General features: G+C 39.4%; 1 protein-coding gene across 1 annotated transcript in view; it reads right to left on the reverse strand.

Annotated features, from left to right (window-relative positions):
* OPHN1 (oligophrenin 1) overlaps positions 1 to 13460 on the reverse strand; it is a 624918-nt gene that overhangs the window by 318320 nt on the left and 293138 nt on the right. The window contains exon 6 of the mRNA XM_040630677.1: positions 10948 to 11049. Within this exon, the coding sequence (XP_040486611.1) occupies positions 10948 to 11049 (102 nt within the window). The remainder of the gene's footprint in view (positions 1 to 10947; positions 11050 to 13460) is intronic.

The raw sequence follows: 13460 nt of genomic DNA on the forward strand, positions 1-13460 counted from the left end.
TCTTGACCATTGTTACTCTGAACTCCATTTCTGATAATTTGGTTATATCCATATCCATTAGTTCTGTGGCAGAGGCCACAGACTCATTGTCTTTTCTTTGCTGGGGGGGATTTCTCCTTCTCATCTTTCTGATGAGGAGAGGTTACGGGGTTGCCCAGAGCCCAAATTATTGACCAGGACCCAGGCAGTGTGCACTTGTTTTATAAAGACCTTAGAGATGTGGGCTTCTTGATTTTTCAGCCTGCCTTCTGGGGGAGGGGCCTGCCGCGCGGATACTCAGGCAACCCTGTTTGGGTCGAGTGTCCCTGTCCCCTGAGAGGGGGGATGGGGATTGGCACAATGTGAGCTGGTATTTCCGGGCTTTTGTTCTCTGGCTGCTTTCCCTGGCGGTTTTCTGTGGCTCTTCTAAGAGTCAGAGCAGCAGTGGCCATATCCTAGCCTCTGTCTCAGAACAGAGAGATCTCAGTCCGCTCTCCACTGAGCTCTCCTGTCCACTTTAACTCTGTTTCTGTTGGTGCTGCTAAAAACTCTGCAGTGTCTCAGGTTGTGCGCCCCACAGCTGCTCTCCCAGCCCTCACTTCCAGGGCCGGCACATCTCTGTCCTTTGTGTTTCTAACACTGCCAGCTCTCCCTGCGCGTGCTCCTGAGCTCTCTGTTTCAGTGTGGTTCGCATGCACTCCGGAGCACAGGTTTTCAGTCTTGTTGCGCGCACGCTCCCGAGCTCCCGGTTTTAATCCGGTTCCAGTGAGTGCGCCAGAGCTCTGGTTTTCAGTCTGTTCCCACGCACGTTCCCAGGCTCACGGTCTCAGTCTGCTCTCTGGCGGGTGCCGGTCCACGAGCCTGGCCTGCTCCCCAGTGCAGGTGGCTACCGCTTCCCGCTGCCCGAGTGTGGAGGCTCCCTCCCCTGTCCGTTTATCTTCCCATATCTGTGCAGGGATTCACAGCTCCCCACTTCGTTCCTCAATGCTCAGTGCCGGGGATGTTCATTTGTAGAGATCCAGATGTATCTTCCTGTGTCTCATGCTGATTCCGTGGGTTTTCAGGATGGTCTGGTACCTATCCAGCTCGACTCAGGGGACCAGCTGAAAAAAAGGACCCCTACTCCTCAGCCATCGTAACTCCGCCCCCCTCAGGTTGTTTAATTTATTGGCATAAAGTTGTTGATAAAAGTTTCTAACGATCCTTCCTATTTCATTGGTGTTGGTCGGGATCTTTCCCCTTTCATTCATAATTTTATTAATTAGGTCCTTTCTCTATTCTTTTGAATAAGTCTGGCCAGTGGCTTATCGATCTTATTTATTCTTTCAAAGAATCAGCTTCTAGTTTTGTTGATCTGCTCTACTGTGCTCTTGGTTTCTAATTCATTGATCGCTGCTCTAATCTTGATCAACTACTACACTACAAAGCTGTGATCACCAAGATTGCATGGTACTGGCACAAAAACAGACACATAGACCAAAAGAACAGAACAGAGAACCCAGAAATGGACCCTCGGCTCTTTGGGCAACTAATCTTTGACAAAGTGGGAAAAAACATCCAGTGGAAAAAAGACAGTCTCTTCAATAAATGGTGCTGGGAAAATTGGTCAGCTACATTCAAAAGAATGAAATTTGACCACTCTCTCACACCATACACAAAGATAAACTCGAAATGGATGAAAGACCTTGATGTGAGACAAGAATCCATCAGAATCATAGAGGAGAACATAGGCTGTAACTTCTTTGACATCGGCCACAGCAACTTCTTTCATGGCAAGGGAAACAAAAGAAAAAATGAACTTGTGGGACTTCATCAAGATAAAAAGCTTCTGCACAGCCAAGGAAACAGTTAAAAAAACTAAGAGGCAGTCCATAGAATGGGAGAAGATATTTGCAAATGACACTACAGATAAAAGACTGGCATCCAAGATCTACAAAGAACTTCTCAAACGCAATACACGAGAAACAAATAAATCAAAAAATGGGCAGAAGAAATGAACAGACACTTTTCCAAGGAAGACATACAAATGGCTAACAGACACATGAAAAAATGTTCAAAATCATTAGCCATCAGGGAAATTCAAATCAAAACCACATTGAGATACCACCTTACACCAGTTAGAATGGCAAAAATGGACAAGGCAGGTAGCAACAAATGTTGGAGAGGATGTAGAGAAACGGGATCCCTCTTACATTGTTGGTGGGAATGCAAGTTGGTACAGTCACTTTGGAAAACAGTGTGGAGGTCCCTTAAAAAGTTAAAAATTGAGCTACCCTATGATCCAGTAATTGCACTACTTGGTATTTACCCCAAAGATACAGACTTAGTGAAGAGAAGGGCCATATGCACCCCAATGTTCATAGCAGTTTTGTCCACAATAGTTAAATTGTGGAAGGAGCCAAGATGCCCTTCAACAGACGAATGGATAAAGAAGATGTGGGCCATATATACAATGGAATATTACTCAGCCATCAGAAAGAATGATTACCCAACTTTTGCAGCAACATGGCCGGGACTGGAGGAGATTATGCTCAGTTAGATAAGTCAAGCAGAGAAAGACAATTATCATATGGTTTCACTCATTTATGGAACATAAGAAATAGCAGGAAGATCGGTAGGAGAAGGAAGGGAAGAATGAAGGGGGGGTAAACAGAAGGGGGAATGAACCACGAGAGACTATGGACTCTGGGAAACAAACCGAGGGCTTCAGAGGGGAGGGGGGTGGGGGATTGGGATAGGCCAGTGATGGGTATTAACGACGGCACGTATTTCATGGTGCACTGGGTGTTATACGCAAATAATGAATCATGGAACACTACATCAAAAACTAAAGATATAGTGTATGGTGACTAACATAATAAAACATTATTATTTTTTTTAAAAAGGATGGATCTTGTTTTCTTATCCATTCTGATACTCTGTCTTTTGATTGTTGCGTTTTGCCCATTTACATTCAGGGTGATTATTAAGAGATATGAATTTAGTGTCATTGTGTTACCTATAGACTTGTTGTTTCTGGTGATGTTCTCTGGTCCTTTCCAGTTTTTATTACTTTGTCTTTTTTTTTTTTTCACTCAAAGAGTCCCCCTTAAAATTACTTGCAGCGCTGATTTAGTGCTCAGGAACTCCTTTAGCTTTTGTTTGTCTTGAAAACTCTTTAACTCTCCTTCTATTCTGAATCACAGCCAAGCTGGATAAAGAATTCTTGGCTGTATATTTTTTCCCATTTAGCACATTGAATATTGCCTTCCACTCCTTTCTGGACTGCCAAGTCACTGTGGATCGATCCACTGCAAACCTAATCTGTCTTCTTTTGTAGGTTAAGGATCTTTTTTATTTCCCTTGCTGCTTGCCGGATTCTTTCCTTATCTGTGTATTTTGTGAATTTGACTATGATACGCCTTGGCAATGACCAGCTTTTTTTTAATATAATGGGAGTTCTTTGTGCTTCCTGGATTTCGATGTCTGTTTCCTTCCCCAGATTAGGGAAGTTTTCAGTTATAATTTGTTTGAATAAACATTCTGCCTGTTTATCTCTCTCCATCTTCTGAGAGTCCTATAATATGAATGTTATTATATTTCACTAATTTGCTGAGTTCTCTAAGTCTTCTTTCATGGTCCATTACCTTTCTGTCCCACTTCCTTTTGGCTTCATTGTTTTCCACAATTTTGCCTTCTGTATCACTGATTTGCTCCTCTGCTTCACCCATCTGTGTTTTTATGACCTTGTTTTTATGGTTTGCATCTAAGTTAAAGGATTTTTAATTTCAGCCTGACTAGATTTTACTTCTTTTATCTCTGTAGTAAGGGATTCCCTAGTGTCTTCTCTGCTTTTGTTAAGCCTGGCTAGTATTCCTATATTCGTCTTAAATTCTACTTCAGACATCTTACTTATATCTTTATCGATTAAATCCCTGGTCAAGAGTTCTACCTTGTGGTCTTCCTTGGGGATGAATTCTTCCATCTTGTCATTTTGTCCAGGAAAGAAAAGAAGAAAGAGAAACAGCAACAACAACAACAAACAAACAACAAAACAAAAAAGCAAAAAGCAAAGAAAAAGAAAAAAACAAGAAAAAGAAAAACACAAAACAAAAAAATCAAAAAAAAAGAAAAACAGTAGACCCTGGGTGTGTTTTGGTCTACTTGTTAAAAGAATCTAGATCCCAAAATTTAAAAAAATTATAAAATAAAAGGAGAGTAGACAAAAATATGCATATATATATGAAAGTATCTAAGTAAATTTTTAAAATTAATACTAAAAATTTAAAATAGAAATTGGAAAATATCAGAAAATAAATGACAAAAACAATAAAAATAAAAGAAATAAAAAATAAAAGTAAAAAGGAAGCTCAATCCTGTTTCCCTTAGAGCTGTAGCTTTCCACACTCTGTGATTAATAACCTTGGTGTGAGCTAGGTGTTTGTACCGGTCTTGTGGGGGAGAGTGCTGCGCTGATTCTCAGGCTGACTTATTTCAGTGGAAATGCTTCTCCAAGGCATGGGGGCATGGGCTTTGGTGTAAGTGGCTCTGGCCTACAGTAGGTGGTGCTCTTTTGCTCCCTGAAGGCTTTAGCACTGACGGGCAGGATTAAAATGTCTGCACCATGCTCTGTAGCCTTGGAGCTGAAAGTTTATGCTCCCTACCCATCAGTGAGCCCACACAGAAAAGCAATCAATCACCCTATTTGTTTCCCCAGTTTCCGTCTGAACCCTGCATTCATCCTGCCCATGTCTGAGCCTTTTTATCTCTGACGTGTGACTGAGTTTCAAAATCCAAATTTCAGGGACAGCTGTGGTGCGGACACACACTATTCCTCTAGGGGAAGGTCTAACTTCCTTTGCCAGCCCATCCCAGGAAAGTGGTCACAGGACCACGCAGTGGTTCACAGTTTATGGCTAAAAGCTGGCACCATGACCAGCTGCTCTCTGTCACCTTCCCAGCTCCTATGCCAGGGAACAGTGTAGCACCTTGGTGTCACCTGTTCTTCTTGCAACTCAAGAGATCCTCAGACCATCCTGTCAATCTGGGATTTTGCCCCTCTTCATCACCTAAGCATCTTTAATCCAGGCATGTTCTCCATGGTAGCAAACTTAAAAGTTCAGATTTTGCACTCCACTGCTTCCAATACTTTGTGGTAGCCTCTATAAGCCGGTTTCCTCTCTGCCACTGCATCCACAGCTATGTCTCCCCTAAGTGAACTTCCATACCTCTTAACTTCTAAAAGGTGGTCACTTTTCTACTTGTAGACTTGCAGTTTTTATTCTGTCAGACCTCTTAGGTATTCAGAATAATTTGATAACTATCTAGCTGTGTTCAAGGGATGAGACAAGCTCAGGGTTCTCCTACTCCTCCAGTGACAAATTTTTAGATAAAACATCAAAAGCATAATCCACAAAAGAAAAAACTGATAAGTTGGATTTCATTAAAATTAAAAATTATTTCTGCTTTGTGAAACACTTGGTTAAGAGAATGAAAAGACAAGCCGCAGACTGGAAGAAAATCTTTGCAAAACACTTAACTCATAAAGGGCTGATATCTAAAATAGACAAATAAGCAGCACTATCAAAAACAGCCAAATTACGGAAAGAGCCCAAATGTCCATCAACTGATGAATGTATAAAGAAGTGTGGTATACACACACACACACACACACACACACACACACACACACACACAATGGAATATTACTCAGCCATCAAAAAGAATGAACTCTTGCCATTTGCAATGATGTGGATGGAGCTAGAGTGTATTATGCTAAGTGAAATAAATCAGTCAGAGAAAGACAATTACCATATGATTCCACTCATATGTGGAATTTAAAAAACAAAGCAGATGAATATAGGGGGAAATAGAACAGAGAGGCGCAAACCAAAAAACCAACTCAACTACAGGGAACAAACTGTGGTTGCTGGAGGGGAGGTGGGCAAGGGGATAGGCTAAATAGGTATTAAGGAGGGTATTAAGGAGGACACTTGTGATGAGCACTGGGTGTTGTATTTAAGTGAAGAATCACTAAATTCTACTCCTGAAACAAATATTACAATATATGTTAACTAACTAGAATTCAAATAAAAACTTAAAAATCCAAGTTAAAATTTAATTTTTCCTACTAGAAAGTTGAAAGAAATATCTCCTACCCCGGGGTGGGGGGTAATGGGAGGTGGAAAAAGAGAAGTAGTAGGATATAATTTAAAAAAAAAATAGAGGGGCACCTGGGTGGCTCAGTCATTTAAGCATCTGCATTTGGCTCAGGTCATGATCCCAGGGTCCTGGGATCAAGCCCCATATCAGGCTTCCTTCTCTGTCTCCCTCTGCCTCTCTGCCCCTCCACCCCCACACTTGTGCTCTTTCTCTCTCAAATAAATAATCTTAAAAAAATAAAAATAAAAAATAGAAAGAAAAATAAAATAGGCAAACAGCTCTTAAAATGCAATAATGAGAAAACAATCCAACTAAAAAGGGCAAAATATTTGAACAGACACCTCACCAAGAGATCTATACATGGCAAAAAAGCATATGGAAACATGTTCAACATCATGTCATTAGGGAAATTATTATTGTTATTATTTTTTTGGTGGGCAGCAAAGCAAAGTTTATTGAGCAATAGTATTGAGCAATAGTCCAAAGTTCCTGAAGAGGGAGGGGACCAGAGAAAGTTGCCCGGGAAATTAAAATTATAATAGCAATGAGATAACAGGGAAGACCTATTAGAATGGCGAAAATCCAAAACACAGACAACACAGACAATGCTGGCAAAGAGAACGACAAGAGCAACAAGAACTCTTATTCATTGATGATAGAAATTGATGATACAAAGAAAAAATGGTACAGTAACTTTGAAAGAAAATTCGACAGTTTCTTACAAAACTACATTTACTCCTACCATGCAATCCAGCAATTGTGGTTTTGGGTAATTGCCCAAATTATTTGAAAAGTTATGTACATAAAAACCTGTTCTTAAATGTTTATAGCAGCATCATTAATAATTGATAAAGTTGGGGGGTACCTGGGTGGCTCAGTCACTTAAGTGTCTGCCTTCAGCTCAGGTCCTGATCCCATGATCCACGGATCAAGCCCTGAGCTGGGCTCCCTGCTCAGTGGGGAGCCTGCTTCTCCCTCTCCCTCTGTCCCCTCCCACTTATGTTTGCTCTCATGTATGCTCTCTCTCTTTCGAATAAAAAAAATCTTTAAAAAAAATTGACAATGTTGGAAGGAAGCCAAGATATCCTTCAACAGGTGAAAAGATTAAAAAGCTGTGGTAAATCCACACAATAGAATATTATCCAGCACTAAAAATAAGTGAGCTATCAAGTCATGAAAAGACACAGAAGAACCTTAAATGCATACTGCTAAATGAAAGAAGCCAATCTGAAAATGCTACATGCTGTATAATTTCAACAATAAAACATTCTTGAATAGGCAAAAATACGGAGACCATAAAAAGATCAATAGTTGCTAGGGGTTTGCAGGGTGTGGAAGGATGATGGAGGGATGAACAGGTGGTGCCCACAGATTTTTCTGGCAGTGACACTATTCTGCATGATGGTATCATGGTGGATTCATGTCATTATACATTTCTCAAAACCCAGAGAATGTACAATACAGCAGTTCACCAATTGTATCAATGTATCTCACTAATGCAAATGTCAATAGTAGAGGAAACTGTATGATGGAAATTAGAGATATATGGGAACTCTAGAGCTAAAACCACTCTAAAAATAAAGTCTTTTAATATAAAAAAGTGACCCGGGATCCCCCAGATTATTTTTAATGGAAGAAATAGAAAGGCTGCATCCTCGCTCTTTAGGAAAGTCACCAGGGACATCTACATAAAACGCCAAACTTCTAGGACATTCCAGAAGTTTTCATTGTAAAATCCTCCCAAAGAATAAAGTTTGGACTATGTCCAGGGTTACAAATCCCCAGGTTTGGTAATTCTGTAAAGGGACTCAGAGAACTCAGCATATAGTCATACTCATGGCTAATATTTACTTAGTGAAAGAATATAAAGCAAAATCAGCAAAGGGAAAAATACATGGCATGAAGTCTAGAGGAAACTAGGTGAAAGCTTCCAAGAGTTCTCCCTTACAACAGTCACACAGGATACAATTAATTCCTCCAGCAACAAGTTATAACAACACATGTGAAATTTTGTCTACCATGGAAGCTCTTTAGACTCAGTGCCCTAGGTTTTTATTGGGGGCTGTACAGAGGCACCCACTGCTAACCATATACCAAAATTGCAGACTCCCAGAAGAAAATAAGATGTTCAACATAAACCACATTGTTTGTACAGGCAGTCTAGGCACAGTGAGTCACTCGTACCATTTAGGGAAAATTTTACATCTGTGTAAGAAACTGTTCACTAGGCAAGTTCCCAGATACAAGCCAAGAGCTAATCTTGTAGTCAGATTTTTCTAATCATAGTAGACTCAGGCCTATTATTTTAAATCTTATCTGCTTAGGAACCTGACCCAGAATAGATGCAAAAGGAAGAAAACAAAAGTATGCAGCAGGAAAATGACAGAAGACCCCAGACTATTCCAGTTTATAGAAAAAAAGTAGTCCTTCAATACTTCAATACTAACTATTCACCACTGAGGCTCCTGACTCATCAGCTTGAAGCACCTCACATGATGTAATGGATATTCACCAAAGCACATATCAGGAAAGCTTCAGCTTTGTCACAATCTGTGTAACCTTGGACAAGATGATTTCTAAGAACTTTCATAGCGCATGTCAAAGACCTTATTCAATTGAGTGTCTCTTTTTATACTTGAATCTAAAATATCTCCATCTTTTACTGGATCTATTATCCAAAACACGGATCTTTCCATTACAAAGTTTTATTTTTTTAAGTTTCTATTTATTTGAGAGAGAGAAAGAGAGAGAGAGCGCTCACGTGAGTGGGGGGAGGGGCAGAGGGAGAGGAAGAGAGAGAAATCTGAAGCAGGCTCCTTGCCCAGTGCAGAGCTCAATTCCACGACCCTAAGATCATGACCTGAGCTGAAATCAAGAGTTGGACACTTAACTGACTGAGCCACTGAGGTGCCCTGCCATTGAAAACAGCTTTAATCAGTTAATTCCTTCCCTTCCTTCTCCAGTACCACTCTTGTGACTTAGACCTTCTCCCCTAGATCATTGCAATAGTTTCCTAACTGGTTTTCCTGATTCCACTCTCTTTCAGGTCTAACTCATCTCACAACCTCAGACAGTTTAAGATTCTTAAAACAGAATTCCACTCATATTGCTTATACTACCAAAAGCTCTCAAGGATCGTCCCAGGCCAACAGAATTCAATACAAATTCCTGAGCCTATTACTCTATAATATGGCCTCAACTTGCCTGATCTTATCTTGTCTTTCACTACTCTCCAGTAGCAATGAAAATTCTAGTCAAACCATTTCCCAAATGTACTCCATGTTTTCCATTCTTGGGACCATTTCCCTCTACATGAGAGGCCCATTTCTCCATTTCTGTCAAAGACTTTACCTTTTGTTGAATGGGCACCATTATTGTGACAAGGCAAATCTCCACATTCAAATGTTTTTTTATTCTCCAAACACCTTCCCACCCCTACAAGGACACCACATACACATTCATGTTACAGTATGCAAAAATTCTACTTGTTTAAGTGTCATGTGTATTCTTATTTTAGCATTCCAATTATAAGCTGCAGAAGGACAGGAAGTTGTCTCATTGTCTTTGTAGTCCTGTTGCACCCAGGAGAGTGGCTGGCATGTGGTATGCACTCATAGAATAGTGGCTTATTTGAACTGAAGTCACTGAAAGTCCATTAAAAAAAAAACCTAACTAACTAATGTTGGACTATTTTGGGGAAAATGTAGAGGATGTGCTCCTCATCTACCAAATACAGCACTAGTTTAACTTCATCCTCATGTGGATTCTGGATTCAGAAACATAAAACTGAAAGGGACTCTGGAGATCATTGAGTACCATTCCTCCTTTGACAGGAAAAATGAGGCCAAGAACAAAATATGTTCTCCAAAGTCACCCCATGAAAGACAAAAAGTAACAAGTGCTGGTGAGGATGTGAGGAAAAAGGAACCCTCATGTACTGTTGGTGGGAATGTAAACTGGGGCAGCCACTGTGGAAAACAGTATGGAGGTTCCTCAATAAATTAAAATTAGAATTACCATATGATTCAGTAATTCTGCCACAGCGTATGTATACAAAGAAAATGAAAACACTAATTCAAAAAGATATATGCACCCCTATCTTTATTGCAGCATTTACAGTAGCTAAGATATGGAAGCAACCTAAATATTCACTGATAGATAAATGGATATGGAAGAAGGTGATATTGGAATATTATACAGGCATGAAAAATGATGAGCTCTTGCCATTTGTGACAATACGGATGGCCCTAGAGGGTATTATGCTAAGTGAAATAAGTCAAACTGAGAAAGATTAATGCTATATAATTTTACTAATATGTGGACTCTAAGAAGCAAAACAAATGAATAAACAAACAAAAAGCAGAATGAGACCTATAAATCCGGAGAAAAAACTGATGGTTGCCAAAGGGAAGGGGGTGGACAAAATGCGTGAAGGGCAGTGAGAGATACAGACTTCTAGTTATTGAATGAATAAGTCACAGGAATAAAAGGCACAGCATAAGGAATATAGTCAATAATATTGTAATAGTGTATGGTGAAATTTTATTTTCTCAAACTTGTATTTTATTGTCTACATGAACATTATTTATTCTAAAGTCCGAAAAACAAATAAACAACAACAAAAACGTCACGTGGCAAGTTAGTGGAAGAGCTGCTTTGAGAACTCAAGGCTCCTGAGTCCCAGGCAAAGGTTTTAACTGTAAGCACGATTATCACAGCTGTTCCCTGCTGAGGCAGGGCAGGAGGAACGCCTTGTAACAGGAAGATGCCAATGTTACCAAGGCACAGCCGGCAATGGAAGGTGGGAACAGGCTTTTTAAAACATACCTCTTGTAACTGAGATTCTTTCTTTTTGGAAGATAGATGTAAGTGCCGATCCAGCAAGGAATAAAACCGCTCACCATCCTTTTCAAATTTTTTTTTCCGCTCCTAGATGTGGGAGAGAAAGCACACATTAAGATGTCTGCAGTTTTTAATTCACTCTGCTCAGAACTGAGAATGAAGAATGCAGTGTCAGGTTTCATGTGTCAGGTTTCCAATCTCTCTAGCCTCTGGGAAGAACAAACAAAATGAGAATTTACTTTTGCATTGGTCTCAGCAGTTTCAATTTCCTCAAATATAACTCTGAAACCATTCCACCTACACAAACGGCAGTTCCTATTAGTACAGCTGAAGGCTCTGGGAGCTGCTGCTCAGAAAATGACACTTAAAAATGGGTCTGTACACTTGCTACTTTTTCTTCTTCCCAATATTTTTCTTATTTTTTTCACATGCATTAACTACACATTCATCTTTTTCAAAGGAGAAAGAAGGAACACAGTGGTGAACTAAATATATGCCTTTAAAAGTCATATACAAAGGAGTTAGGCAGCCTAATAATAAGTAAAACAGTTCCAAGGCAATAGGAACCATGGACTGCCTTTATAAATGACGAGTTCTTTGATACTGTTTAAGCATTTTACTACTGCCTATTAAAAGATGTTAAAAATGAGGGAAAAATCCTGGGAAGTGTGGCTGGAAAGCCAGAGTCAAAAGCTTTATGGAGAATGGAGAACTCAGCCGTCACTCTCCTTAAGTATAAAATTTAATTAAGTTCTCTGCCTCAGCACAACTGGAAGTCACACAGCTCCAAAGGAGCATTAACAATGCTCATTTGTCACACACTAATGCTGACACTCTGCAGTCCTCTCAACACCATGCTGGGAAATTCATGTAAAAGGCCCGTGTTGTGCCATAGTAAGTCCAAATTCACTGAGCACCTACAATGTGCCAGTTACTAGAAGAGTCACAGCAAGAGACACACAGACAAAAAGAAGAAGAAAAAAAGAAAAACCTCACCCATGATTTATTTCTAGAGGCAATCTGTTCCTGGGCAGGACGCCAGGACACAGCTTAGTGACCTCTGACCTGGAAGGAAAGTGCTTTTTACCAAAGGTAAAGAAGTAGAGAGGAAGCTAACATTAACTGAGGCCCACATCAGGTCAGGCAGTGAAGTAGGTACTTATAATCCATTATTTCATTCACTCTTCACAACCCTGAGAAGTAGATGTTGTAAAGGAACTTAAGGTTCAAAAAAATGAACTCACTTGTCCAAGGTCACATAATATATAGACCTATTTGATTTCTTCCACATAGTCAAATGGAGCCCAAATGATCATGAGAAGAATTACCTTCAGGAGGCCTGTAAATAACCAGGAATCCTTGTGAATAAAATGCAAGTAGGTCTATAGCCCTAGCCCAAACTCATACCAAAACACAAGACAGAAATTTCCACACAAAACATAGGTAAGACAAACTGTTCCTCCAGCTGGTGAATCTATTTAAAGGAGCAATTCTTCGAAGAAAGCATTAGGGCCAGAAAATGTCAGCGAATTCTCTAAGAACAGATAAAGTTCTGTTGGTCATTCCCTCCTCCAATTCCGTTTTTAAAATAGAAACAATGAAATGTAATTCACGTATCATAAAATTCATCCTTTTAAAGTGAACAATTCAATAGTTTCTAGCGTATTTACAAAGTTGTGGAAGCATCACTGCTGTCTAATTCCAGAATATTTCCATCACCTAAAAAAACCCCTATACCTATTAGCAGTCATTTCCCCCGTCTCCCACAATTTAATTTAATTTAATTTTTGTCTGTATGGATTTGTATATTCTAGAAATTTCATGTAATTCTAGTCACACAATATGTGACCATTTGTGCCTATCTTCTTACACTTAACATACTGTTTTCAAGATTCATCCATGTTGTAGCATGTGTCGGTACTTCATTCCTTTTTATAGCTGAATAATATTTGATTATATGGATATACCACATTTTCCTTATAAATTCATCATTTGGTGGACATTTGGGTTATTTCCATTTCCTCAGCAATTATGAATAATGCTGCTGTGAACATGCATGTACAAGATTTTCTGTGGTCATATTTTCAATTCTTTTGGGCATATATACATAAGCATGGAACTGCTGAGTGATATGGCAACTCTGTGTTTAACTATCTAAGGAACTGCCAAACTATTTTCCAAAGCAAGTATATCATTTTACATTGTCAACAGCAATGAATGCAAGTTCCAATTTCTGCACATCCTCACCAACCCTTATGTATCTTTTTGGTTACAAATAACCTAGTGGGTGTTAACCTGCATTCACTGTAGTTTGACATGCATTTGCTAAATGACTAATGTCTTTTCATGTGTTTATTGACCCTTTGTGTACATATGTATATACACACACACATATATTCTTCAAAGAAATGTTTTTTGAATTATTTTGCTCATTTGTAAATTTGTTTTATCTTTATATTTTCGAGTTACAAGAATTTATTATGTAACTCTGAATATTA

This window comes from Ursus maritimus (assembly GCF_017311325.1).
Source record: "Ursus maritimus isolate PB19 chromosome X unlocalized genomic scaffold, ASM1731132v1 scaffold_X1, whole genome shotgun sequence".
Lineage (NCBI taxonomy): Eukaryota > Metazoa > Chordata > Mammalia > Carnivora > Ursidae > Ursus > Ursus maritimus.